The sequence below is a fragment of the Equus przewalskii genome, chromosome 16 (assembly GCF_037783145.1).
Source record: "Equus przewalskii isolate Varuska chromosome 16, EquPr2, whole genome shotgun sequence".
In the NCBI taxonomy this organism is placed as follows: domain Eukaryota; kingdom Metazoa; phylum Chordata; class Mammalia; order Perissodactyla; family Equidae; genus Equus; species Equus przewalskii.
The window spans coordinates 363,994-391,963 of record NC_091846.1 but is presented as its reverse complement, the minus strand read 5'-3'; the positions used below and the strand labels follow the sequence as shown (position 1 = coordinate 391,963).

Sequence of the window (27,970 nt, the reverse complement as noted above, 5' to 3'; positions counted from 1 at the left end):
TTATAGTATTAAGGCAATCTGAATTGACTATATATTTACCTTTACAGGTGAGTTTTATACTTTTATAAGTTTTCATGTTATTACTTAGTGTTCTTTCATTTCAAGAACTCCTTTTAGCATTTCTTGTAAGGCAGGTCTAGTGGTGATGAATTCCCTTAGCTTTTGTTTGTCTGGGAATGTCTTTATCTCTCCTTCATTTCTGAAGGACAGTTTTACTGGGTTTATACTATACTGTGATTTCTAAGAAACATATATTTGGTCATCTGAATGACCATCTATATTTCTCATATATATCTGGTTTTCATCTATGGTTCCTGCTCACAGCCCCGAAAACCCTTGGAAATTCCTAAGTGATAATAGCAATAAAGGGTTTTTTGTTATGTTAATGAGGTGACCTTTGGACCAGCACCTAAGGATGTGGGCTGGTTTCCAGGAGAATCAACCACGTGATTAGAGGGTTGGAACTTTCAGCCCCACTCCCAGATCATCAGGAGGAGAGAGGGGCTAGAGTTTGACTCAGTCACCAATGGCCAATGATTTAATCAATCATGCCTATGTAATGAAGCCTCTATAAAACCCCAAAAAGATAGACTTCTGAGCTTCCAGCTTGGTGAATATGTGAAGATGTGGGCAGAGTGATGTGCCTGGAGAGGGCAGGGAAGCTCTGCACCCTTTCCCCACACCTTGCCCTGTGCATCTCTCCCATCTGGTTGTTCCTGAGTTATATTCTTTTACAATATACGGGTGACCTAGTAAGTAAAATGTTTCTCTGAGTTCCGTGAGTCACTTTAGCAAATTAATCAAACCCAAGGAGGGGGTCATGAAAACCTCTAATTTATAGCCAGTTGGTCAGAAGTACAGCTAAACACCTGGACTTGCATGGTGGTTTGGGAAGAAGTCCCCAACCAGCCCCCAAGACACATGTGTTGAAGTTGGCTACAGGAACCCGAAAGAGCAGTATTCTTGGTTGGCAGTTTTTTCTTTCAGCACTTTGAATATATCATCCCACTCCCCCCTGGCCTGCAGTTTCTGCAGAGAAATCTGCTGATAGTCTTATGGCAGTTCCCTTGTATGTGTTGAGTCATTTTTCTCTTGCTGCTTTCAAAATTCTCTCCTTGTCTTTGATTTTTTTTTTTACTTTTTTGAGGAAGATTAGCCCTGAGCTAACATCCATGCCCATCTTCCTCTATTGTATACGTGGGACGCCTGCCACAGCATGGCTTGATGAGCGGTGCATAGGTCTGCACCTGGGATCCAAACTGCGAACTCCGGGCCACCAAAGTGGAGTGTGAGAACCTAACTGCTATGCCACTGGGCCAGCCCCCTCTTTGTCTTTGATTAATGTTTTGATTATGTCGTGTCTTGGAGTAATCTTCTTTGAGTTGATCTTGTTTGGGGTCCTTTGAGCTGCCTATACTTGGATACTCATCTCTCTCCCAAGACTTGGGAAGATTTTTGCTATTATTTCTTTAAATAATCTTTCTGCCCCTTTCTCTCTTCTTCTGGGATGCCCACGATGCAAATGTTCATTTGCTTGATGGTATTCCATACTTCATGTAGGCTTTCTTCACTCTTTTTCATTCTTTTTCTTTTTGTTCCTTTAATTTCAAATGATCTGTCTTTCAGTTCACTGATTTTCTTCTGCATGATTGATCTGTTGGTTAAACTATTGAATTTTTCAGTTCTGTCACTGTATTCTTCAGCTCCAGGATTTCTGTTTGGTTCTTTTATTTGGTTTCTATTTCTTTATTAAACTCTTCATTTTGTTCATATATTGTTTTCCAGATTTCATTTACTTGTTTATCTGTGTTCTCTTGCATTTCACTGAATTTCCTTAAGATGATTCTTTTGAATTCATTGTCAGGCATATCATAGATCTCCATTTCTTTGGGGTCACTGGAGCTTTATTAGTTTCTTTAGTGGTGTCAGGTTTGCCTAATTCTTCATGATCTGTGTAACTTTGCGTTGGTGTCTATGCATTTGAAGGAGTGAACTCCTCTTCCAGTCTTTACAGAGTGATTTCAGCCAGTAAAAACCTTCTCCTCTTGGTTCCCTGGGCTGAGAGGATTGCCTCCAGAACTGCAGCTGTGCTGGGCTGAGGTCAGTTTTGAGGCTGTTGCTGGGTCTGCAGTGTGGTCTGCTGTTGACCTGCTTGTTACTAGGGGGTTGGGCAGGCGTGGATCCAGTCTGGTCCCTGGGTGGGGGGGACTGCCTCCATCCAGTGCCTTCTTCAGTAGGTTAACCCTGGGACAAGGATCCACTTCAGGGTCCACAGGTCCTCAGTCAGTGAGACTACTACCAGGTATGTGGATGGATGTGGCTCCCACTAGGTCCCTGGTCAGCTCCTGCCTAGTCAGTGGATGGGTCCCTGGGTGGGCAGGATTGGCCCTGGACCATGGTTGAGAGAGGCTGGAACCAAGTCCAGGGCTGGTTCAGGTTCCACAGCCAAGACTGAGGTCTGCACACCTGGCTCTGGAGGTGTGGAGGGCTATGTTTCCTACTAGGTCTCTGGGTAGGCTGAGTGATCCCTGACCATGGCTGGAGAGGCTGGAACAGAGTATAGGGTCCTTTTTGGACCTCCTGAGGTGCAGACACGAGTGTTTCCTGGCAGGTCCCTATGCCAACAGGACTTCTTGTGGACTGCTGCTAGGAGGGGGCTAGAGTTGAATACCATTTCAGAATCTCCAAGGTTGTAGACATGAGTGTCCCCTGCTGGTTTTCTGGACCACAGGACTGCTGGCAGACTGTGGCTCTGAGAGGGCTGGAGATGTGGATAGGGTGCTTTCAGGGTATCTGGTGGTGCAGATGGGAGTGTCTCCCTCCAAAGCCCTGCACACTCAGCACTGCTGGAAGACTGTCTGTGAGGGGGCTGTGAACAAGCACGGGGCCCTTTTAGGGTCTCCAGCGATGCTGATGGGGGTGTCTCCTGCAGGGTCCCTGTGCCAGCAGGACTCTGACAACTGTGGCTGGAACAAGTTGGAGTCCAGTTACTGGGCCTTTTAGAATCTACAGTCTGACTGGGTGTGGTAGGCTTACCTCCAGGGGCTCCTGGACTACAGCCTAGAGGGGCTGTAGCTGGTTCATGGGCCACTTCAGGGCCCACAGCTGGGACCAAGTTCTGTACACATATTACCTGGTGCACAGGTGGGCCTAACTCCTCCTGGATTCCCTGGCGTATGGGGCTAGTGACAGGACCAAGCCAAACAGGGCTGTAGCTGAGTTCTCAGAGGTATAAAGCTATTTCCAATTCTGCAGCCAGGCCCATGGTCAGCAAGTTGGCCGCCTGGGTGTGAGCCTGCCTTCTCAAAAGGCTCTCCTCAGTCCTGGATCGCACTGGGGTTTCCAAATGTCCTAACTGGATCCCAAAGCTCCCACAAGGCACTTCTGTCCATGAACGGATGCAAATAATTGTTGTTGGGGGGAGGTTGTGAGACATGGGAAGGACATCTTATCCAGCCATCTTGCCAATGTCACTTTCAAATTTTGCTTTAATAAGAAGAGATTCTTCATCACAGTCACATAAAATGGTCTTATGACCATAAATAATTTTGTAGCTGTTTTTGTGGTATCGATACTTAAAAACTATAAATAGCATACAGAATAACTGATGTGATGTCTAAAGGTAGATATTCTTTTTGGTAGGGATTAAGGTAAAAATTACACTCTTTCTAGGAAATATGCCATATGGGAGTTCTGGCTGAAACCTCAGAAGTTTGTCATGCTTGATATCCTAAGTATTTTTAGTTGTAAAATCTTGGGGTGGTGAAAGCTCATTTTGTAATGCTAGTTTTTCAGGACTATCAATAATTTCCAAATTTAAATAGTCTATTCTGAAATATTTTTTCAACAGTGTCTCCTACTTTTAAGTAAGAAGTACTATACCTCACTTTCTTTTTCTGGATGTTTTTCAACCCACATTCTTGGGAGATATGCATCAGACAAACCGATGTGGAGAGAAAATCCACTGCTGTCTAAGGAGCTACCTTCCACGGTGCTAATTACAGCTTTGCAGTCTGTACTCTAGAAAATAAACAACCATGAGAACAAAGTAAATAAGGGAATCATACCATATTATCCATTTGCACTTACCTGTCAAGTAGCAAACTCTTGCATAATCTACCTAACTCCATTAAGAATCAACAACGTGGTAATAAATTCTAAAATTATGAACTGTAGGTTTTAGAAGTGTGAATATTATCATATAGTTACCCTCCTGAACTTCTAAGGTTCATATACACAGTCAAATTTAGGTGAGTCTGAGACAGTCTCAAACCCTGGATCCAAAGATTCTAGATTTGTGTATTTAGTCAGACTTATCTGCATACTGCAGAAAGTACACCAAATAATCATAACTTAGAATAGTAAAATAGAAAATTCAACAGAAATCTTACAATTACATCTTATTTTAAAATTATATTTTCATAAATATAACTTTTGAAAATGTAGATGATAAGCTTTAAAATGATAAAGGCAATGTAGTAGATTATAAAAGGACCACATGGTCTTTCCATTCCTGTGTGCTCGCCCCTTTGCTATGTGACTTTGCAGCTCCTCCTGTCAGGAGGTAGTATCTTTTCTCTGCCCTTGAATCTGTAGTTGGCCATGTGACTTGCTTTGGCCAGTGAAATATTGGCAGGCATGATGTAAGGAGAGGCTTGAAGAGTGTTTGATCAATGGGGTTTGCCCTCCCTTGTTGCTACTGAGAACTTTCCACTACCATATGAATGAACCTGAGCTAACCTGCTGGATGATGAGAGACATATGGCCATCAACTTAGCTGATACTAGGCCGACAGCCAGGTATGGGAGTGAGACCATTCTAGACCATTCTGTCCCAGCCAAGCCAGCCCAGCCTAGAAGAGCTGCCCAGCCAATCCACAAAACTGTGAGAAATAACAAAAGCTTGTTGTTTTAAACCACAAAGTTTTGAGATTGTCTATTATATAGCAAAAGCTATCTGAAACAGAGGGCTGCTTGCTCAGGAGGGATTCAATACATGTGTTTATTTCCATTCCCTAGCAAAAGCCTAAAACTCCCTACAATAAAAGGGTATAAACTCATAAAGATATTGAGAACAGAAACAAAGATAATAGCAGACGAAAGATGTCAACAAATTTTAAGAAGATGCAAAGTTGATAGAGGCATGGTAGGTGACTTAGCCAGAGTGGAGGAAGCTACGACCTGAGTCCTGTGGAGGGGACAGCCACAAGCAGTGGGCTCAACAGCCCTACAGCAACCTGGGAAGGCTCACACCTTAGAGGCACCAGGTACTGCAGAAAACTGCAGGCAGTACTATTGGATAGACTCTGTCCTAAGCTGTCGGATCCCCAGGCTCCCTCCTGGCTCCAAGAAGACAAGCAGCCAGCACCCTGTTCTCTCACTAAAGGAAACTGAAGATTTATTATTTAGAGAAATTCAACCAAACAGAATCCAGACTTGGGAATCCAGGTACAATGAAGCACAGGTGTACAGGGCAGCAAACAAGGGAATGAAGGAAAGTCACATCCTAAGATGTGGGGCTCTTCGTCACCCTCCCCAGTCGTCCTCTGTGAACACCCTAGAGGACTTCTGAATAACACAGAAGGGCTGAAACTCCACCATCAGACACACCACCAAATAGCCAGCCAGCTGCCGGGGCTCAAGTCAAGGGCTCTCGGCCACTCCCCCACTCGCCTCAGAGCAGCTAACAAGCGTTCTGTGTCTCGTGTGGATATTTTTAGATACTGCTGCCCGTACACTCTTACTAGGAAGTTAATGGAGGTTGTGCTTTGCCAAATGGAGGGAACAGAACAAGAACATTAAATGGAGACCCGAGGGGAGCAGCTGCCCCACGGCAACAAGCTGGTGGGGAGTGGAGATTCGGGAGGAAGGAGGTCTCAGGGGAAAAAGTGAATTGACAGATTATCTGATGCATTCAATAGTGAAAAATAGTATTGAGAGGGGTTTTAATGGCTATGTTAGAGCACATGAGAAGAAACAGTCCTGGAAAACTAAGCAAATAAAAAAGGCAACCTTTTTTTTTCAGGAAATACTATGTAAATAGATTTAAAAAAAAGACTATGTTATCATAATACATGTCTTGGCTCAACGTAAACATCATTGACATGGTTCTAATAATTTAAACATTGACTATTGATTTAGCCAAAAATTGTGATATAACTTTTGGAACGAAGGGGAGAGAAAAAGTGGAGAGGGAGGTGAGCAGAGGGGGTGAGAGAGGTGATTTTCATCTACCACAATAGGAAGTCAAAAGATAACTTTTGAAACAGATGAATCAAGAACATGCAGTAAAAAATTATTATTTAAAACTCTGGAGGCCACTAGAAAAGAACTAAAATATTTAAAGTGGTTCACATAAAACAAGGTTATGTTTGGATTGGTTGACGAAAATGTTGGGGTCAGAGGCTGGCAGGAACCCCACCCTCTATCTCCCCCAGGAGCCGTGGCTTGGTGTTTGCTCCTTCAGTGTTTGTGGCTACTGTATAGAATATAACTATCACCAGCAAGAATGGACTGTAATCGCTAGGGCCACCCTAGGACCCCTGCCCCGCTGGGAGGCAGGCCTGTGGGCACAGAGCTGTCCGTGGTGCTGCCCAAGTGAGCAACTCAGCTTTAGGGGACCATGTCTCTCCCATAACTGTATCCACTGGATTCAGGGGCCCAGAAAACCTCAGTGGAATCAATGGTGAGGACCAGAGAGGCTGGAATGAGAGTCCTTTGTGTAAAGTTCTGTCCACATGTGGGTTCGTGGGATTCTCTACACTGCTGCCTTGCGTATCTCAGTCGGCAGTCTGGCTTACTGGCCCCAGCGCCAGGTGGCAGGAAGACAGGGACAGAGAGAGTTCTGGAGGTTAGGGAGCTCTCTGCTCCCAGGGGATTTCTTGCCGGTTAGGCCTTGGGGAAGAAGGCAGGGAGGAGGGGTTTACCTGTGGGAAAAAGAGAGCACTGATTTCACAATCCACACAAGGGCCCAATTACTCCTCATGTGTTTATTCACAGTTATTGCACCATGTGATCCAGGGCCACTGGAAGGTTTGGGATCCAATGACCTCATCTGAGCAAGCCACAGTGCTGACAGAGACATGCAAAGTAGCAGCACAGAGGGTCATCATGAACCCACATGTGGATAGAGCTTCACAGCTTATAAAGGACTTTCATAGCGGCCTCTCTTGCCCAGTCCTCATCATTGATTCCACAAGGGTGGCAGGTCAGACCATCTGACAGATAGAGTCACTGAGAGTCAGACAGGTTCAATGAATTGGCCACCTGGCTAGGGAGGAGTAGAGTCATGACCTGAACTCAGGTATGTTTGACTGCAAATTCTAACACTGCACTGTGCCCCAGGAGTCAGAATTCTCACTCAACCTTGACCTTCCTAGCTCTTGGACTGGGACTGTGGGGTCTCTGTGTCTGTCTCCCTATCCCTCCCTCCTGTCCTCCCTCTGAAGAGAGGGGGGTCCCTTCTCCCTCCCCCTTCACTCTCTCGCTTTCTTTAACGAACATTATGACTTCATCAAAAGTCATACATTCACGGGAAAAAGTAGAATAATCTTACTATTAAAAATATTAAGTAAAAAAGAAAAACTATCCTCTGTTAGGTTCAGCTCCTGTCACCTGATGTTTGTTTCTAGAGTTTCCATGTGATTCACGTGGCTGTAGTTAGTGTGTCTACAGCTTTCAAATTCTGCTCTTTCACCAAACATTGTATCACACACATTTCCATGTATCTACTTGTCTCCATAGGCATCCTTTTAAAAGATTGTCCAAGATTTGGTTTAGGACATATAGCATAATTTACCTAGAGTCAATGTCAATAATTGCAGAATATTATTTTCTTTTTTCTCCTTCCTTATTATTATGATTTTTTGTTATTATATTATTTTCTTTCATTTAATAAAATAGGAAACATCTTTGTGCATAAGGCTTTTATTTTTGTATTTTTTACTTCTCTTTCATAAGGCAGATTCACAGAAGCAGGAAAATCATTCATTTACTTTTCAGAGAGGATATAATGATTTTTGTTCTCTAGGAATATTGAGAGTTCCAAGTTCAATGCACCCTTGCTGGCTTCAGCTACTACAACTTTTTATTAACTTTACTGGAGTAAAATTTATGTAAAATAAGCTGAGTCTATGCAAAGTGAACAATTTGATAAGTTTTGATGGCTGTCCACACTTGTGAAACCACCAGCACAATCAAGAAACAGAACGTTTTGGGGCAACCACTAATCTTTCTGTCACTCTAGTTTTGCCCTTTCTGAAATGTCACGTGAATGTGATCATACAGTTTGTATTATGCCTAACTTTTTTGCTCAGCATGATTTTGAGATTTATCCATAGTGCTGTGGATCAGTAGTTTGTTTTTCTTGCTGGTAATAAAACTGGTCCATTGAATGGCTATATCACGAGTCATGTGTCCATTCTCCTAGTTCCAATTTGGAGCTATTATGAGCAAAGCTTCTATGAACAAAAAAATAAATCAATAAAGTGGTTCCCTGTCTCTCGATGCTGGTTCGGGGGAGAGGCAGAGTGGAGACACACTGCTGCTTCCTGTGAGAAGCTGTTGTTAGCATTACTTAACTTTTTAAACCATGTGCATGTATTGCTTTGATAAAATAAAATTAATGTGAAAATAAGAGCTCTTAAGAAATAAAGTAAAGATTTACCAACCTTTTGTCTCAGTTCATGTGTATCACTGGAAATGAATTCAATCACGTACGGCATCTCAATAGACATACTCAAAGAGAAACTACCAAAAATGAAGAGAAAGTTGTGTTAGTCTAACATCTTAAACACAAAACGACTACAATAGTAAGTTGTTTCATATAATTGAGTACTTGTTTCATATAATTTTTAACGAAAATTTAAACCATAAAACTAACATCCACGGAATATTGACAGGTTTTATGTCTGAGGTACTAACCTTTGCTGTGCTCCTATTTCCTTTATACAAATCTTCTCTACTGTATCCTGTTACAAGAAAAAGAAACATGTATAACTGAGTATCTACTAAGTTTCACAATGAGACTAAGCTGAATGTAATTTCACCAAGGCCCAACCTACAGCAGCAACAAGACAGCTGGTGGCACCTTGGAGTAGAGAGAGAGAGCATTTGCTCACGGAATGATAGTAACTTCTAAAATGCAGCTGATATCAGGGATAATTTATGACCATTTTGACAGAGATTTTCAACTATACACATGTCTAGGGGTGTGTGTGTGGGTACACACATAGACATTTATACCTGTCTATATATATACACACACACAAAAATACACACAATTTATATGAATACATACAAACTAGGAAGTCTGGAAGGACACATACCACAGTGTTAACCAGCAGCTCTGGGCTACTATCTGTGGCAATAGAGTGAAGAATGGATTACATTTTCCTCTTTAGCTTATGTGCATTCTTTATCCCTAACTAAAGTCTTCATGATGAACATGGAGCACGGACACAAAAATTTTTTAAGTGACTGAACAGAATAAAAATATTATGCCCATTTAGCATATCTATGTCTTTATTTTCATTTTACAAGCATTACATATGCCTAAATGCTAAAATGTCAGTAAAATTAAGTCTATGCCAAAAAGATTAGATTATTTCAGATATTTTTTCTTCCCTATGCATAAACCACACATACAAAAAGCTTCTTTAACTCTTATCTTGAGCATGCATACCTGAATGTTTTCATTCAAAGCTTTGTCCTGTCGCCAGGGAGCTACGGTGGCAGGCATGAAGAAGACTGCGGTGGTGCCTTGGATGCTGAGTTCCGTGATGTAGGTAATTTTGATAAGGATCTTAGCCTTAGGGGGTAAGTTGCCAACACTTACAGTAAAAACGTCCTGAAATAGAAACATATTACTTAGCCTGCACCTCAAAAGCATATCCATTCTATGCTAGTTGATCCTTTCTATTTCATAAACCACTTGAATTACAGTCTGACAGCTTTCTCCTCAGAAAACAGGAATAGAGTGTACAAGACAAGCATTGGTAGTGCTAAAGGAGAATCCTGGAGCCGTTCTCAGTGGGAGGACAGTGTGACATCCAGAGGGGGCATAGCAGGACCCTGCCCTGACTGGGGAGCGGCACCCCGCGGCCTCTCTGCCCCAGAGGCCCTGCGTGCAGAGCTCTGCTGCACAGTCTCCACGGAGCCCCTTCTTGAAGGACCGGTGGCCTCTCTGACTCCACAGCGCCCAGCACCACCAGCAGCTGTACAGCTCAAGCAGTTTTCCCTAAGCTTGGCCCTCACTTAATTCTTTACCTTATAGTAAATTCATCATTTTATTTTTTAGAAAAGTACTTCATTTTCTTTTAATGGGATATTGATAATTGTTGCATAAGGAGAGGAGACAACCTCATGACTAGTCAGGGCAGAAAAAACAGACGCTAGATGTATTCTTTTGATACCTACACAGAGAACCTTTTAATACCCCAGCCACATCCTCCATTCTACTTGGACTGTGCTGCCATGAAGATTAGGTATGTTTAGATTAGGAGTGTATAATATTAATGATTAATACAGATTTAAGGGATAAATTATTACTTTTGACATAAAAAATATCCATTTGCAGGATGGAAATAAACAATGAGGGAATCTTATTAAATGGTTTATAAACCACACATCTATGGACAGCTAATTTTTAACAAGGGAGCAGAGAACACACAATGGAGAAAGGAGAGTCTCTTCAATAAATGGTGTTGGGAAAACTGGACAGCCACATGCAAAAGAATGAAAGTGGACCATTATCTTACACCATACACAAAAATTAACTCAAAATGAATGTAAGACCTGAAACCATGAAACTTCTAGAAGAAAACATAGGCAGTATGGTCTTTGACATGGGTCTGACCAGGCAATGGAAACAATGGGAAAAATAAACAGATGGGACTACATGAAACTAAAAAGCTTCCTCCCAGCAAAGGAAACCATCGACAAAAAGGAAAGACACCCTAACAACTGGGAAAAGATATTTGCAAACCATATATCTGATAAGGGGTTAATATCCAAAATATATAAAGAGCTCATACATCTCAACAACAAAAAAACTAACAACCCAATTTAAAAATGGGGAAAAGATCTGAACAAACATTTCTCCAAAAAAGATATACACGTGGCCAACAACCACATGAAAAGATGTTCAGCATCACTAATTATCAGAGAAATGAAAATCAAAACTACAATTAGGTATCACCTCACTCCCATCAGAATGGCTATAATTAATAAAACAGGAAAGAACAAGCGTTGGAGAGGATGTGGAGAAAAGGGAACCCTCAAACACTGCTGGTGGGAGTGCAAACTGGTGCCGCCACTATGGAAAACAGTTTGGAGATTCCTCAAAAAATTAAGAATAGAACTATCATATGATCTAGCTATTCCACTGCTGGATATTTAGCCAAAGGGCATGAAAACACAAGTGCATAAAGATACATGCACCCCTATGTTCATCGCAGCATTATTCACAATAGCCAAGACTTGGAAGCAACCCAGGTGCCCATCAAGGGACAAATGGATAAAGGAGATGTGGTATATATACACAGTGGAATACTAGTCAGCCGTAAGAAATGATGAAATCCAGCCATTTGTGACAACATGGATGGACCTTGAGGGTATTATGCTGAGTGAAATAAATCAGAAGGAGAAAGTCAAATACCGTATGATCTCACTCATAAATTGTAGACAAAAACAACAACAAACAAACACACAGAGACAGAGATTGGATTGGTGGTTACCAGAGGGGAAGAGGGGAGGGGGGATGGGTGAAAGGGGTGATGAGGCACAGGTGTGTGGTAATGGATTGTAATTAGTCTTTAGGTGGTGAGCATGATGTAATTTACACAGAAATCGAAATATAATGATGTACACCTGAAATTTATATAATGCTATAAACCAACGGTACTGCAGTAAAAAAATATATATGTTAAAAATTTTTTAAAAACCAAAACAGTTTATAGTGCTCGCCCTTAAAAGAAGTGCACAGAAGGCTGGGGTTCATTCGAGAGTCTGCTACTTAATAGTGTGGGGGTGCAGCTCTGTTTCTGTGTAGGATATAGACAGATGCAAGAGGTCATTTCCATTATAATAAGCCAGATTATCTACAAAATCCTAACTTGTCTTGAACCTGTCAGAAAGCTGAATTCCAAAGAGTGACAAGCCCCTCTGAGGACGGACAGGACAAGGGACCTGTGTGAATTCCTACAGGCTAAGAGTGGGCTGGTTTCTGGTCTAGACTGACGGGGCACTCCTGATACAGGGGAGTCTGCACTCACTCGGAAGCTTTTTTCTACAGTGGGAGGAAAGGCAGCCTCCCTCCAGCCTTGGTTTTGGCACTAAATTTTCTCTTTATTTTCCCATTTACTCTTTACCTAAGCCTTTCTGTTACTTCCTCACTTAAATATTTGGGATTACAAGCTAGACCTCTATCATTGTAAAGAGCATATTAAGATTTATGAGTCAGATATGGACTGGCTGCCACAGGAGCAGAAAGCAATGGCGCCCAACCTCTCCTGGGGGACGGAAGGAAAGCTTTAATTGTCCCTTAGCTGAAGAGATGTTTAAGCTCAGATTTTAAAAATAATTTTTAAAAAAATCAAGCAAACAAATGGAGTTAGAGCATTCCAACCAGAAGAACAAGGGCCTCTGCAATGGCATCATGTTTTGGGGAACTACAAACACCTCAGGCTGATCGGGGTATGAAGTGGGAAGAAGAAAGTAGTGTGATGAGATTGAAGAAGTGGCAAGGCCATGCCTTGGAGGGTCTTCCACACCATACCAACGAGCCAAGGGGGTAACTACGGGCCCTACATTAAAGTAACGGTGATAGGAAAGGTGATGACATGGGCAGATTCCACAGATACTTAGTAGGAAACTTCAACAAACAATTAATTGGAAATGGGTAATGGAGGAGAGGGAAAGGAAGACATGAAGGATGATCCCAGTTCTCCCACTTGACTGACTGGGTAAATGGTGACGCCATTGTTGAGACAAGGAAAAGAGAAGGAGGAAGCAGTCTGGAGGGGAAGGGAATGAGATCAGCTTTAGACATCTTATCTAATAAGTATGTGGTTTTTAAAATACATACATATATATATATATATATATATATATTTTTTTTTTTTTTGGTGAAGAAGATTGGCCCTGAGCTAACATCTGTTGCCAATCCTACTCTTTTCGCTTGAGGAAGATTGTCACTGAGCTAACATCTGTGCCCATCGTCCTCTATTTTATATATGGGACACCACCACAGTGTGGCTTGATGAATAGTGTGTGGTTCCACGCCTGGGATCTGAACCCCAGAACCCTGGGCCACCAAAGTGGAGTGTGCGATCCTAACCACTATGCCACTGGGCCAGCCCTTAAATATATTTTTATTTTTAATTACTGATTTATTTTAAGGAACACTCCACTCTGTTTTTTTTGACCTGAGTTCAAAATGTATTAAATGAAAGATTAATTTATATACCAAAGGTGGGCCAATATAAATTTGTGTCTAGACATTTATACAGACTCTCTTCATTGTGCCTTAACCCAAGAATCTTACAGAGAAAAAAACCCATATAATTTTAAACTAAATTAGACTGAAGCTTCCTTAAGTCAATGTGCTAGCGACCTTTCCCTAGGTCTGGCAGCTCAGGTCCTTTTCTGCTTCCCCCTTTACCATTTAACACTTAAAGGAAGGTGCTCCAGGGCTGCATAATGCCAAGTCTGTCCCCATGCCATCTCAGGGACCCCCATGATGACTCCCAGAGCCCCACATCCAGTGCAGGCCTCTCTCCAGAGCTTCTGACCAAATTTCCAGCTGCCTCAGGGACCTGTCCCCTTTGGTCTCTTGAACTTGTCATCTCCTGCCCTCATGACCTCCATACCCACATAGAAACTGCTTCTCTCAACTCCCTACCTTGATGAACATCCACACCAGAACTGTCCAAGTGTCAGTTTTGACTCTTCTCTCTGCCACACCCTCCCACCCTCCAATCTTTAACCAGTACTGTGCATGTTCCCTCCCTAACATCTTTCACATCTTTTGTATCCTCTCCATTTCCACTGTCACTGTTTTAGTTCAGGCCCTCATTATACCTCTTGTCTAGATTACCACAACAGTCACCAACTGATCTCTATGATGGACTGCATGTTTGTGTCCTCCCAAAACTCCTATGTTGAAACCCTAACACCCAATGGGATGGCATTAGGAGGTGGGGCCTTTGGGAAGTAATTAGGTGTAGATGAGGTCATGAAGGTAGAGGCTGAATGATATAGTTAGAGTCCACATAAGAAGAGAAAGAGACTAGAGCTTCCTGTTGCTGCCCCATGAGGAAACCAGGAGGAGGGTCTTCACCGGACTCCAACCATGCAGGCAGCATGAGTTCGAACTTCCTAGCCTCCAGAAGTGTGAGAAATCAATTGTTGTTAAAGTCACCCCATCTATGGTATTCTCGTTATAACTGTCCAACCCAAGACAGTGTTCTGTGCCCCAAGGTGTCCCTCAGACCACTCCATCCTCCTCATTACCACCGAGTGTTCTTTCTCAAAGGCGAGTTTTACCAGCCAATCCAAAATACTTCTATTTCCCAAGGAACTCTGCTCTTTCGGATCTCTTACAGCCTGTGCAGACATGTTCCCTCTGCTTGCAAGGTCCTCACCTCTTACTTTGTCTGGGGAATTCCCACTTATCATTTAAGACTGAGCTCGAGGGCCTTTGTCCTGGGGAAGTCTTCCCTGACTGTCCTCTGCCTCATGGTTCCACTACCACATTAAATACATGTCTCCGTGCTGCACGTGTTAGCACACATCACACTGACTTGTTGAGTTGCTTACCACACGAGACCCTGAGCTCCACATGGGCCCATCTGTTAGCTTTCAGCCACTAGCATTCGGCACAGGTACTAATGTTGGTTTAGTTGTTGAACTAGAGAAAGTGGTGGTCAAAAAGTCACACTACAAGGGGTCTTTAGGGACGACTGTTGTCCGGCATGTGGGAGCTGCAGGGAACCTCCGTGGGAGCGCTCAGTGGCCTGACGGCAGTCACTGCAATACACTGAGCAGGAAAACAAGTCAGTCTTGTGCTGAAGGGAAAGAGAGGAATGGTCTGCTGAGAGAAGAGATAAAGGGGAGGTCTGCTTTACTTTTTAGGGCAGATAGGGCAAGAAGAAAATGCAAGTAGCGAGGCAGAAATTGGCAATATAAGTGAGAGGAAATGATCGATGGAGCAAGCACTAGGAAAAGGTTATACGAGAAGGGATTAGCATTAGCAATAATCAGGGAGGAAAGGAGAGATGAAACTGAGGATATCATTTTTGAGTTGGAGGGAAGGAAAGCTAAAAGAATTTGTGATTTATAATCATTTTTACTTGAAATAACAAGAGGGGTCACCTATTGATAGTAGCAGAAATAGAGATAAGGTTGCTTCTTAAGGAGAACAATAAAAGATTGAAATAGCTGCTGCTGAGAATGAAACAGAGAGGCTAACGGGGGCGAAGAAAAGGACTGTGGAGGAGCAGTAAGAGGACTCGCCACGGGGAGCAGTGTGGAGAGCACCACGCGCGGGTCTTCCTGCGAGACGAGCTTCTGCCAACTTTACCCACGCTTCTGATATGATGTTTGTCATCTTAAGTATCCCCACACAACACTCAATGCCCTGGGTGTCTAAAGCCAACCGGCTAGTCTTCTGACAGTCAGGGACATTATATACATATATAATATATATAACACAAAATATGTTACTATTTTTACATTATCACATATAATATTACACATGATGTATATGCTATATATAAGTATAATGTTCCCAACTATCAGAAGACTAACAGATAATATGTATTTACATAATATATAAACATGCAATAATACATATATAACATATAATACTGATATATTATTATATTTATTATACAATAATTACATACAATTATAGTATTTATTCTATATTTAATTCTATATTTTTATATATTATATTAACATTATTTACATATTACTGTATAATAATTATTATATGATTACTATATGTTATATTATTAACATCAAATATCATAGTATAAGAACAGCATAGTCACTGGATGGCAAAATACATTCTAGGAGACCCAAAGGCTCTGGTTAGCAATGGTTCTGACCAGACTTTACCCATAGGTAATATCTTTTGTGAAGTCTGTTTTCCTGCGGACCATGCTTCTAGGGAACTATGTTAGCATCAAGGAGGAAACGCGCATACCAAGTCATTTACGACAATAACCCCACCCTGGTAAGTGGCAGCCTGTGAAGTGAACGCCAAGCTTTTACACACGCGCTTTGGCTGGGGGGTGGCGTTATTAACTATTTAACAATGACCTCTTTCTTGCTTATTCCCATCCTGCAAATGGATACCTTAGATGTCAAAAGTAATAATCTATCCCTTAAATCTATGTTAGTATTTAATAATTCCCCCTCCAAACATCAAATTTTCACACTACTATGTCAACGTGTCATCCTCAGAGAGATATCTGAAGCACGTGGCCTGTCTTTAAAAACAACTAAAACACTAGAGATACTGGTTAGAAAGTGACTGAATGGAATCTAGCGTACACCAAAGGCACCAGAGGCACATTTAAAACATCTTATATTTAAGAAAAGAAATCCAGTGGACAGGATAGTTGTTCCTTCTTCCTTATTCTCCACCTTCTATCCCTACGAAGGTAAATAATCAGAAAGGAAAGAACCTGGACCTATCTTAGGACCCTACAGAAAAACCTCCCTGGGTTAGGATTTGGTGACAATTGGATAAATTGTTAGGCAAGCTTAGTTCTAGGAAAAATGTAAATACATTAGTCCTTGAGCAGAAGATGAAAATTATGTATCCCAAATGTTTTCCTTTTGTTGTCACTTCTGGGAAACTCAGTTCTCAGTGACAGAAATAGCTCTTCTTATTTGTTTGGCAATATTGAGGCCATTTCCTTCTTTATTTAGATAAGTCAAATGTGTGTGACCAGCTTGACTTCCCCTTGCTAACAGCAAGTGAAACTCTAGGGCCTAAAATAGCATAAATTATCCTAGTTTCTGGTATGAATTTCATATTTTACATCATTTTCCAACTCTTTCTCCCTTTCTAGTAAGTGCACCAGACCAATGGATGAGCAGCAAACCTACGGGTGCATCCTGATCCATCAAGTAAGCGCCGTGGCCTTGACTGATCGCGGTTCGGTATTCTCGGTGGGCTTTTTCCTTCTCCTCAACCTGGAAAAGATTATTTTTATACCAGTCATAATATGAATAGTGATTTCAGACTTTAATAAGGAAAACCATCAATGTTTCTTGAAACCTAGGCAAAAACAGAAAACTAAGAGTCTAAGATGAATGAAAACATATGAAGTGATCATCAAAATGTACTTATCTAATAAGAATCTGAACCAGAAAAGACAAACTAAAGAGACTTCTCTTTAAGTTGGGACTAACATATTTCAGAGTCAAAAGAGAAAAGAAAGTTTGATTGGGACTTTATGTTGAACAAAAAAATAATAAATTAAGTTTATCTCAAATTTAATAAAATGTGAATTATTATTGCAACTGTGGGTTAGCCAATTCCTTAGAATAAACAAAGAATGAATCAACTGTTATTCCTTTTGGTACAATTTTTCTTAAAAAGTTACAAGAATAGCCTTCATTTCAGTTTGACTTTTACAGCAGGGTACAGAGAATCAATCAAATTTTGCAAAAATATGTAAGAGCCTCACTGATTTTCCAGTGTGCCTCTGTTAAACTTTTGATACTGAAATCACTCCGTTTTGAAGTGCCTAGGCAAAGAATTTGCAAGTCACTGACCAATGAAAGCTGGACAGGTAGGGAGAGAAACCAGTCAATCAGGGAGGGATGTTTGAGTGGAGGCTAATTGTATAAGTGCTTGGTTCTTCAAAGAATATTTCAGGTGGGGCCAGCCCGGTGGCACACTGGTTAAGTTCATGCGGTCTGCTTCGGTGGCCCAGGGTTCGCAGATTGGGACCCTGGGTGCAAACCTAGGACCGCTCATCAAGCCACACTTTGGCGGCATCCCACGTAAAACAGAGGAAGACTGGCACAGATGTTAGCTCAGCAACAATCTTCCTTAAGCAAAAAGAGGAAGATTGGCAAGTGATGTTAGCTTAGGGACAATCTTCTTCACAATAAAAAAGAATATTTTTTGTTATAATACGGCTGCTACTCAACTTTATAGCTTGGAGACTCAGATAATGAAGCTTTGGGTAATTGGCAAACTGATTTTGAAACTAAAGAGCAGTCACAATGCATTTTCTCCCCTTACCTCTCCTACTATGTGTTTCCCATTGATGAATGCTTCAAAACCACACACAGCCGCCTTATCATCCAAAGGAAAAACGTATTTTGCCTCAATGGGCACAGGATTTTGATTTGTGTATGTCTGGAAAACAATGACCTGAAGGAGAAGAAAATCCATTTATCAGATGAAACCATACGGGACAACACTTGCAGGAACAACTATTAATGATAACTATTACGCATATTTTCTTGAAATTCCTTGAATTTTTATCTTGTCCCTCAAATTCCCAGCCCTAGCTTCAGGAGTTAGAGCAGCCTGTCATTGCCATGTAGAGTCCACGTCACAGGATAAAATGCATGTTTAGACAGTTCCTACATACCTGGCTGGAATAAAAGTCAGTAGAAGTATTACAAATACTGGCTTAACAGAAGCATCAGCTTTCATTAAGATGTTGAGAAAACAGCCCCTTTTATGTGTGGGCCTTGGTGTCACATGGGCATGTGGGCTCAGAGACTATTCCAGAAAAGTTCTTCTATCTGGTCTGCTTTCAGGTCTTGGCATTTCCTCATTTAGCTCTTTGTACACAGCCCTCTGGCAGCTTTCTCATCATCCTCATCTCTTACTGTCTGGCTGACTCCTGAATCACATCTTTCCCATGGCTATCTGCTGTCTCTATTGTTATCAGATTAATTTTTCTAAATGGACCATGTGTATCATATCACTCCCTGGCTCAGAAAAAGGCTGGAGTCTTTAAATACTTGAAAGATTTTTTAAAAAAACAAACAGATGTGTAATAAATAGAAAAATTTTACCATAATTATTACTTAACCAAAATTATTACATAGCCATAATAAGGCAAAAATATTTAATCATTTGTAATCAATAATCTCTGAGAAGAGATTGAAGTGAAAATTTTAAAAAAAGCAAACCAAATTCCAAAAAGCTGCTCACAACTGAATTTACTGTAAGCTGGCTGCCCCCAGGGTGTGTGAGGCACCAGATAAAAATTTTTAAGGGGCCTCTGTCTATTTGAACAATTTGCATGTCCCCAAATCACCTGGTCACTACCCTCCAGGAGACCCAATCTCTTGTAATTCTGTAAACGAAGGCCTTGCTGACTGGTGGCTACCCATTCGCCAGGCAGTTCCCCTGGAACAGGGGACTGGCCCTGGCCCAAGATGATCCCATAGGCTCAAATCCTAGAGTTTCCTGGGTGTCTGGAAACTCTAGAAGGTCGGAGACAGCATCCGGCAGAGGAGAAGCGGGTTTGGAGCCAAGTAGATTACTGGCTGGGAGATGTCACACACTTTCCTCGTGCACGGAACTCCCTCCCTTCCTCTCTTAGATATCCACAGTTTTACCAAACCCCTCAACGGCACATAGGCTCAACTTGCAACTGATGAGTAGGATCATCACTTAATTGTATTTTGGTTCAGGCTAATGTCTTCATCCTACTCTGTCCATGTCCTGCCTACATGTACTTAGCAGGTCTGTCTTTGCACATGAGTTCCCAGAGGTCAGGTCTATGTCAGCTTCATTCTCTTTGCACACCACATTGTATGACTGGGCACTCGGAAAGTAAGAAATTTTAGATGATGATAAAAGTACTTTTACTCGGATTTAGAAGAGAATACACTGTACAAATTTTTGACATCCTAATTTTTCTCCTTCAAACAAAACCATTATTTTAGTTTAGCTGTTAAACTAAAACCATTAAACTCATTCCAAGAAGAGTGAAACGTGTGAAACGTGTGAGCCAAGAACATACAAATTCCCTGCTGCGGGGCCTCCACTTGGACACTCAGGTCAATCCACAGGCCAGCGGGCTAATCACAAATTAGTGCAAAATTCACTGCTAAATCACGACTTAGTTTGTGGATAAACTTCCCCACTGAAAAAGCCTCATCAGGTTTGACATATCAAATGGTGAAAATGGCCTAATGCAAAGTGACATACAGAGGACACACGCCTCTCCTTGAATACAGCCATCGTCTGTTCACATCCACTGGATGAGAAAATATCCTGGGTCCTGTACATTCAATATACCTAATAGTCAGAACACTGTGGGCAGATGCTATTATTTCTATTTTACAGATGAGGAAACTGAGACACAAAAAGGCTAAATAACTCCCCAAAGCTCACAGAGCTAGAAAGGAATTAGCAAGGATTCAAAGCTAAGCCTTTCAAACTCCAAATCCTTGGCTTTATACAATCCATACCACATTGCACTACAGCACGGTGGTTAATTAGGAACCTGGACTCTACAACAAGAATGATCTGAGCCCAAATTTGTGCTTTATCATATTGTTTAATGTCTCTGAGCATCAGCTTCCTCATCTAAACAATGGGCATAATCATAGCACTTACTTCATAGAATTTTGGGGAGAATTAAATACAGCACATGAAAAACTCAACCTAGGACCTGATTCACAGGAAGTGGTAACCACTGTGGTCACAGCTCCTAAATGGCTCCAAAAGGATTAGCATATGTACATCATCTCCCATGCGTCAACATCCGGGTCTTCCCAAAGTCTGTGATGTTCCCCTAAGGTACTTCAGGGATGTGAGTACGGATCAGATTGGACCCGGGAGTAGTGGTCAGATACATCCAAACTTGTATAAATACCATGAGTGTGATAAGAAATTTTTACATACTGAGGTATATGGGGTAGCTATTCTGAATTAAACCTGATTCAGCTTAAACTAAAGCAACCTGATTTATGGCCTATCAAACATACACTGTACATCTGCTTTAACCACTAAAGCAAAGAATGCATTAACCATTATCTCAAAGTCAAAGAATGCATATTTTCTTTCCTACAACCCCAGTATGGGTAATGCCAGTATCAGTCCTCCTGAAGATAAGCTTCCTTTCCCCAACATTAGGGTCATGTTGACCTGCTAATCTGTGACTATACATCTCTGAAACTTTGATGAATATGTATCTTGAATACACATTCAGGATGAATACGTATTTTCTTTGTTCTAAAAAGGTACAAAACTTTCCTGAAAACCATGCTTCTCTGGAGTACTTTCTTCCTTTGTTAAGGCTTCTCTCCTAGGTTATTATAATCCTCAACTTGGCTTAAATAAAATTCACCTTCTCTCTCTTATCTATAGAACAGTTATTGGTTATTTGCACTGACATTTCTTGGTGTACTCAGTAGGATTTCAGAGGAACTTACTGAGACCACCTGGAATCTACTTTGAACTGACACTTGAGACCAGCACGGGCCGAGTGGGCCCCCCGACTTCACTGTACTCTTCAGGCACCCGGGTCACAGATCCTGACCTTCGCTTGAGCTGTTGAAGTCATAAGACTAGGCGTCCTAAGAGGGCACCAGTACACATCCTAGGTAAGAGGAACCTAGGGGGAATTCCTAGGCCAGGGGAGCTTAGGAGGAACTTTGGAGTGAATGTGCAGGCTGACCTTTTTACTTTGGCTTTAAATTGGAAAGAATTGTGTCTACAAAGTCTGAACAAACTGTTTAATAGCAAAATGAGAGACAACTTGTTCAGCTCTGAAGAGAAAAGACACAGCTCTTTCCAGCCATAAGGTGTTCTCAGGCGACTGAGAACCTAGTGAGAGTGTCTGAGGCTGAGCCTCATGACGTGCAGCGGTCTCACAGGGAATTCCATCACGATACCCAGGGCTGCGCAAATGAGGATTGGTCATTTAGCGCTCCGAGTCCCCATGGTAGTTTTAGACCTTTGGCGGGAGAAACCGAGACACGTGAGAGTGTTCATGGCCTTACAGGAAGTGGCACTCACAAGCAGCATACTTCTGACCACTACACTGCCCTCAGAAATTGTTCAGACTTTATAGTAAAAGCCGACCAGTTCCTGAATGGGCAGCCTCCCCTAGAACTCTGGCTGGCTTCAGGTACAATATGTATGGAGCTGATACCTGCAAGTGCTAAGAAAATGGGGATAACCATAAATGGCTGGATCTTTGAATCAAGATAACCCAGGATAATTTAAAATTACAATAGCCATTTTGGGGCTCCTTTGAGTTTCCAAAACTTGTCTTTTTGTGCACTAGATTTAAGAGCCTCAGAGCAGACATATTAAATGCAATCTTTAATCTCTAAAGAGTCAAGTGGGCCACCTTCCAGCACAACTGCTCCAAAACTAAAGGTTCGGGAAGCTGTAAATATTTATGAAGAACAGCAAAATCCCACTAAGCTTGTTTCATGTCCTGAGAGTTTGGCTTGATAATCATCAGGTTCAGGACCCCAAAATATGGTCAGACAAAAATGCAGCCGCACCCCATTTACAGTCAGACAGAAATGTGGGTTGATCTCCATCGGTGGCTAGGGTCCTACCAAACTGCCACCAGCCTCAGGGTAGTTACACTGGCAATTAGAAGGAACATTCCAATTAGAGAGGATCATTTAAGAAGTATACTTAAAAGCAAAGGCTTCAAAATTCCAAAATAACCTTATCGAAAGTTTTGTTGCAAAAAGCTAATAAAAAATTAAGTTATAGTTTTACAGACACCCGCATAATCTACCTTTGAAGGAGGGTTGAATAGGAGCCCCTCCCAGAGTTAACAAGACTCTGAGAGATTTTTTTGGAAATTGTTACATTATTCCCTTAAACAGTCAAGGGGCAACTAAAATTAAAACTTAATGGAGTTTGGGTCGGCCCCGTGGAGGAGACGTTGAGTTCGTGAACTCCACTTTGGTGGCCCGGGGTTTTGCCGGTTTGGATCCTGGGCGTGGATGTGACACCACTCATCAGGCCACGCTGAGGTGGCATCCCACATGCCACAGCTAGAAGGACCTACAACTAGAATATACAACTATGTACTGGGGGGCTTTGGGGAGAAGCAGAAGAAAAAGAAAAGATTGGCAACAGATGTTAGCTCAGGTGCCAATCTTTAAAAAAAAATTAATGGAGTTGTTTAATGCTGCCAGGAAGAGTTACTATTTGTGTCAGCTGAAACCTAACAAGATATTTGAAAGGATTTAGCAACTTATGATCAGAAATTTGGCCAAATTGGAAGCTGATATTCAAAGCCTGATAGGAATCTTTTTTTAGGCCTTCTTCCCTAAGTTAAGATAAAACTATGTACCCAGAGAGAAAGAAGCAAATTACGGATAATGTAATTGGATGTCTATGTCAGTCCTTTGCTAAGTAACTAACCTCCCCTGTTTATCTCAAAAACTTGTAACCTCTTCGGAGCTATTATCTAGACCATCCCAGATTCCTAAGACTGAAGAAAAAAAGGGGAAAAGAAGCTTTTTAAGATGCGAATTGCTATGGAAGCCCCCCTGCCCAAAAATCTAAGGAAAATTTTAAAAACAGAGGTTATAAAATCTTTGCATCTATCTGTGCATTTATATGTGTCTATATATGTACATTACAAATATGTGACATTTTTCTACCTCCAGATGGTATTATTAAGACTAGTTTATAAGAGAGCTCTATCCAACTAGCTTAAAGTAAGTGCTTACATAAATTACTTCTAAATAAAAAAAATAAATTAACGCAAATGAATTTCAGGATTGTGTGATCTAGGAAAATATTCAGTATTAAACGTTTTATGCAACGCTGAGAAATTTTCTCTTAAGAAGCATATGTTTCTAAACAGTATTTGTGAGCCTTCCAATACACAGGATGCTAATGGAAAAGAATAAGGAAGACAACTCTGTATACAAGAAAAATAAGATGTGTGCTTGGAGGTTTTTATTTGTTTGTTTTGTTAAGAAAGGTAAATTTGTCCTAAAGTACTAGAAGGAGGGGAGACATGGGACAAACTCTGAACACAAAAAAAAGAAAGTTATAGAAGGTTTGTGAAAGAAGCTTGAGGAAAGAATTTTGTGCATGGTCAAGTTGGCTAAGATTAAAATAAATTTAATTAAGTGAAGAAGTTTTAATAACAAAAGTAAGCTGGTATAAAAATTAGAATTTGGTTCTCTCTCTGTTAAAGGATAATTTTCCTGGACTTTTAGTCTGCTTATGAAAGGTTTTCCCTTCACCTTTGAGTAAGCTTACCTAAAAGGCAAGGATGTTATGTTTTGTCAAAATAATTTCCTATGTTCAAAAAGCTAAAGTATCTCTGTTAACAGAGCTAAGGGTTTTTGAAAACTTTTTAACTCTCTATGATTGCCTTTTAACATCTTCTGTTGTTTCACAGTGACCTATGATGCCATGTGACCAAGTGTTTTAAAACCTTCTGATATTTTTGACAAACCACCAAAATTCAAATCCTAAATAAAGTCTTTCTTTTGACCTAAAAGTAACTTTGAGAATTTCTAGCAGGACCCTGGGACTTCTCAAAGGATTTGTTTTCTCTTCCTATAAGGAGGATACTAAACTAATTAGGTTTATTTGGTATATTAAATAGCATGGGAAGCATTTTCAAGTGAATGATGATAAACCTTCTTAGGTTATATTGTGTGGATAAATGTTATTAATATAAGTGTCCTAAAAATTATATAAAATTCCTGAAAATCTGATATGTCCTGGTGTAACTCTAGTTATTATCTTAAAATGTTATAACCAAATTTCCTTTTCAATTGCATTATAATGTTAAGTCTTTTGTCATTTATAGATAGCTATTGTTTTACTCATATGCTTTTACAAATATGTTTCATCTTAAGAGAAATTCATGGCAAAGACTCTGATATTTACTTCACAATACACATTTCTGATGAACTTATTACAGAACTCTAATGGAGAAACCGACAGCTTCATAAAACCGCTAACAAAAGAACAATTGAGGGGATTTCTAGGACTGACCGGATACTGCAGGAATGGGGTGCCTAACTTTTCACTCGTTGCTCAACCTTTGTATATATCACTTAAGTCTGACCAGTCTGATTTGATTGAATGGACCCTGCTTGCAGCACCACAGGAGGAAAACGATCACTACTGCATTTTATTAACAGGGTACCTTCTTATCCCTAGAAGTGACCTGTTACAAGAGACTCCTACTGCTAATGCTGATCTAATGTAGTTTACAGATGGGTCCTATTTAAAGATGAGCAGGGACATTACCAGGCTGGATACGCAATAACATACACAGTAGACATAATTGAAAGCTCTTATTTCCCAGGAATAAAATCAGCACAGCAGGCCAAATTAATTGCCTTAACTCAAGCTTGTCAACTGGCTAAGGATCAGATAGCTAAGTTTATACTGACAATTGCTATGCCTTTGGAGTGGCACACAACTTTGGAATGCTATGGAAACAATGAGGGTTCTTAATCTCTGCAGGACAATCTACAAAAAAATGGGAAACAGGCTGCAGAATTGTTAAATGCTATACAACTACCAAAATAATTAGCAATTATTAAAATACTAGGGCATTCCAAATCTGACTGTTTTGCTGATGCTGCTGCCAAGCAGGCAGCTTTAACTACTCATTTTGTCCAGCCTTGAGAATGCCCACTGCTCTCTGTTAACCCTGCTAACCCAGTGAAAGATTTCTTTCAACAGGCTCAGGGAATCACCACAAAACAGAAACAAATACGGCCACAAAAAGGGGGACTTCACCACACAAACATGGTTTTTGACTTCACCACACAAACATGGTTTGGACCTGATTAGAAAAAAAACCCTATAGTGCCGGTTGGAGTGCAATTGCTGTTACTTCAACATGCACATCCCTTAACTCACTGGGCACCTGAAGAGATGATTTTAGGGGGAAAACAATATTTTAGAAAGCTTTCTCCCACAGCAGCTCATAAAGCATATGCTTGTTATGCCATATGCCCTAAATATAATCTTGGGAAACCACTTCCTGAGTCACAAGGTCACTTTCCCCTTCCTAAGGGACCCTTTAGGGTCTGGCAGCTGGCCTTTGTTCAAATATATCTTAGTAATGATTCGTATGTTTTCACATTGGGTTGAGGCCTTTCCTTGCAGAAGAGCAATGGCTTTTAATAGTAGGTAAATTGTTATTGGAAAGGATAATTCCTGTTTGGTGGATTCCTACCAAGTTACAAAGTGGCTGGGGAACTCATTTCACTGGACCAGTAATTAAATCTTTCTGTGACACTGGCCAGTAAGGCAGCACTTTCACTGTGCTTACCATCCCCGGTCCTCAGGATTAGTGAAAAGAAGGAATGTCACTATCAAAACTCAATTGGCAAAGCTTTCAGAAGCATTTAATCTCTCATGGCCAAAAGCTCTTCCACTAGTACTTCTCAATCTTAGATCTACACTGTTTGGTAAACATCGGCTGTCTACTTTACAGGTAATAACAGGACGGTCTATGGAATTAGATGAGGAAATGTATGAACCAACTGTGCCCAAGGGAGATACATTACATTATTGTCAAGGTCTTATTAAGGCACCTTAAAAGAAATGAACGGTTGGTAGCTGATTCCTTTCACAGCGAGCTCCCAGGAGACGAATACCTTAAGGATCATGGACTACAACCTGGAAATTTTGTTTACTGGAAGAGGCATCAAATAAAAGACTGTTTGCAGCACCATTGGAAAGGACCATATCAGGTACTTTTAACCAATCCATGCACTGCAAAATTAAAGGGCATAGACTCATGGATCCACACTTAAAAAGGCTCCTCAGCCTGAGTGGATTTCAACTCCTGTTTCTAATGCCCGACTTTGACCAAGACAAATACCTCGAAACCAGAATGAGAATAAATTTATTACCATTGTTACTATATCTGTTCTATAATTATTATAAACAATGTAATCATAAGAAGTCAGGTAAAAGCACATGTACAATGTTTGTGTGACAATCTAAAAATAACTGACAAATTATATGACCTATGAAATGCTTCCCCTGTCAATATATACCTCTCTGCTTATCCATTATATCCATCTATTGCCCCCACAATGTAGATAACTGAGCAAATCAATGAAATAAAAACCTAGCACCCAGGGACATGATGGACCCAGAGCAGGCAGCAACTACCCTGGCACCAAGGGACAATATTTCGACCGTCAATGCTTTCTACTGAAAGATTATCGATCAAATGGAGAAAATTATAAGAAATTTTCATATACTGAGGTATATGGGGTGGCTATTCTGGATTAAACCTTATTCAGCTTGAACTAAGGAAGCCTGATTTATGGCCTATCAAACATACATTGTACATCTGCTTTAACCACTAAAGTAAAGAATGCATTAAACATTATCTCAAAGTCAAAGAATGCACTCTTTGAAGATAAGGAGGCATATTTTCTTTCTTACAACACCAGTATCGGTGCCAGTACCGGGAATGTTGGTATCAGTACTCCTGAAGGTAAGTTTCCTTTCCTGGACATCAGGTCATGTTAACCTGCTAATTTGCAACTGAATACCTCTTTGAAACTTAGATGAATATGTATCCTGAGTATGTCTGATCTATGTTCTTTGTTTTAAAAAGGTGTAAAACTGTACTGAAAACCATGCTTCTCTGGAGCACTTTCTTCCTTTGTGAAGGCTTCTCTCCCAGGTTATAATCCTCAGGTTGGCTCAAATAAAATTCACCTTATCTCTCTTATCCATAGAATGGCTACTGGTTATTTGTGTCTACAGGTAGCATGCTCTTTCCCACCCCATCCCATCCCATCTTCCCAGCTTAAGGTGATTTCCCACTGAAGGGATAGGAATATCACAATCTTACTTTCCTAAGATGACTTTATAGTTATTGAAAGCAACCTTTAGTGTTAGAAGCCAATGATGAGGTCGAATCTTAGAAAACAAATTCAGTTTTAGAATACTGAGAACTTTCCAAGCTTCATCACATCTGGCCACCTACCCGAATGTG

At 40.9% G+C, this 27,970-nt stretch overlaps 1 protein-coding gene across 9 annotated transcripts in view; it reads right to left on the bottom strand.

Annotated features, from left to right (window-relative positions):
- The window catches only part of PARP4 (poly(ADP-ribose) polymerase family member 4), a 131,878-nt gene that overhangs the window by 57,203 nt on the left and 46,705 nt on the right, over positions 1-27,970 (bottom strand). For all 9 annotated transcript variants that reach the window (XM_070577758.1, XM_070577762.1, XM_070577760.1 and 6 more), the window contains 6 exons: positions 18,265-18,396; positions 17,118-17,204; positions 9,682-9,846; positions 8,922-8,968; positions 8,669-8,747; positions 3,883-4,020 (listed from right to left, as the gene is read on the bottom strand). In XM_070577758.1, the coding sequence (XP_070433859.1) occupies positions 3,883-4,020; positions 8,669-8,747; positions 8,922-8,968; positions 9,682-9,846; positions 17,118-17,204; positions 18,265-18,396 (648 nt within the window). The remainder of the gene's footprint in view (positions 1-3,882; positions 4,021-8,668; positions 8,748-8,921; positions 8,969-9,681; positions 9,847-17,117; positions 17,205-18,264; positions 18,397-27,970) is intronic.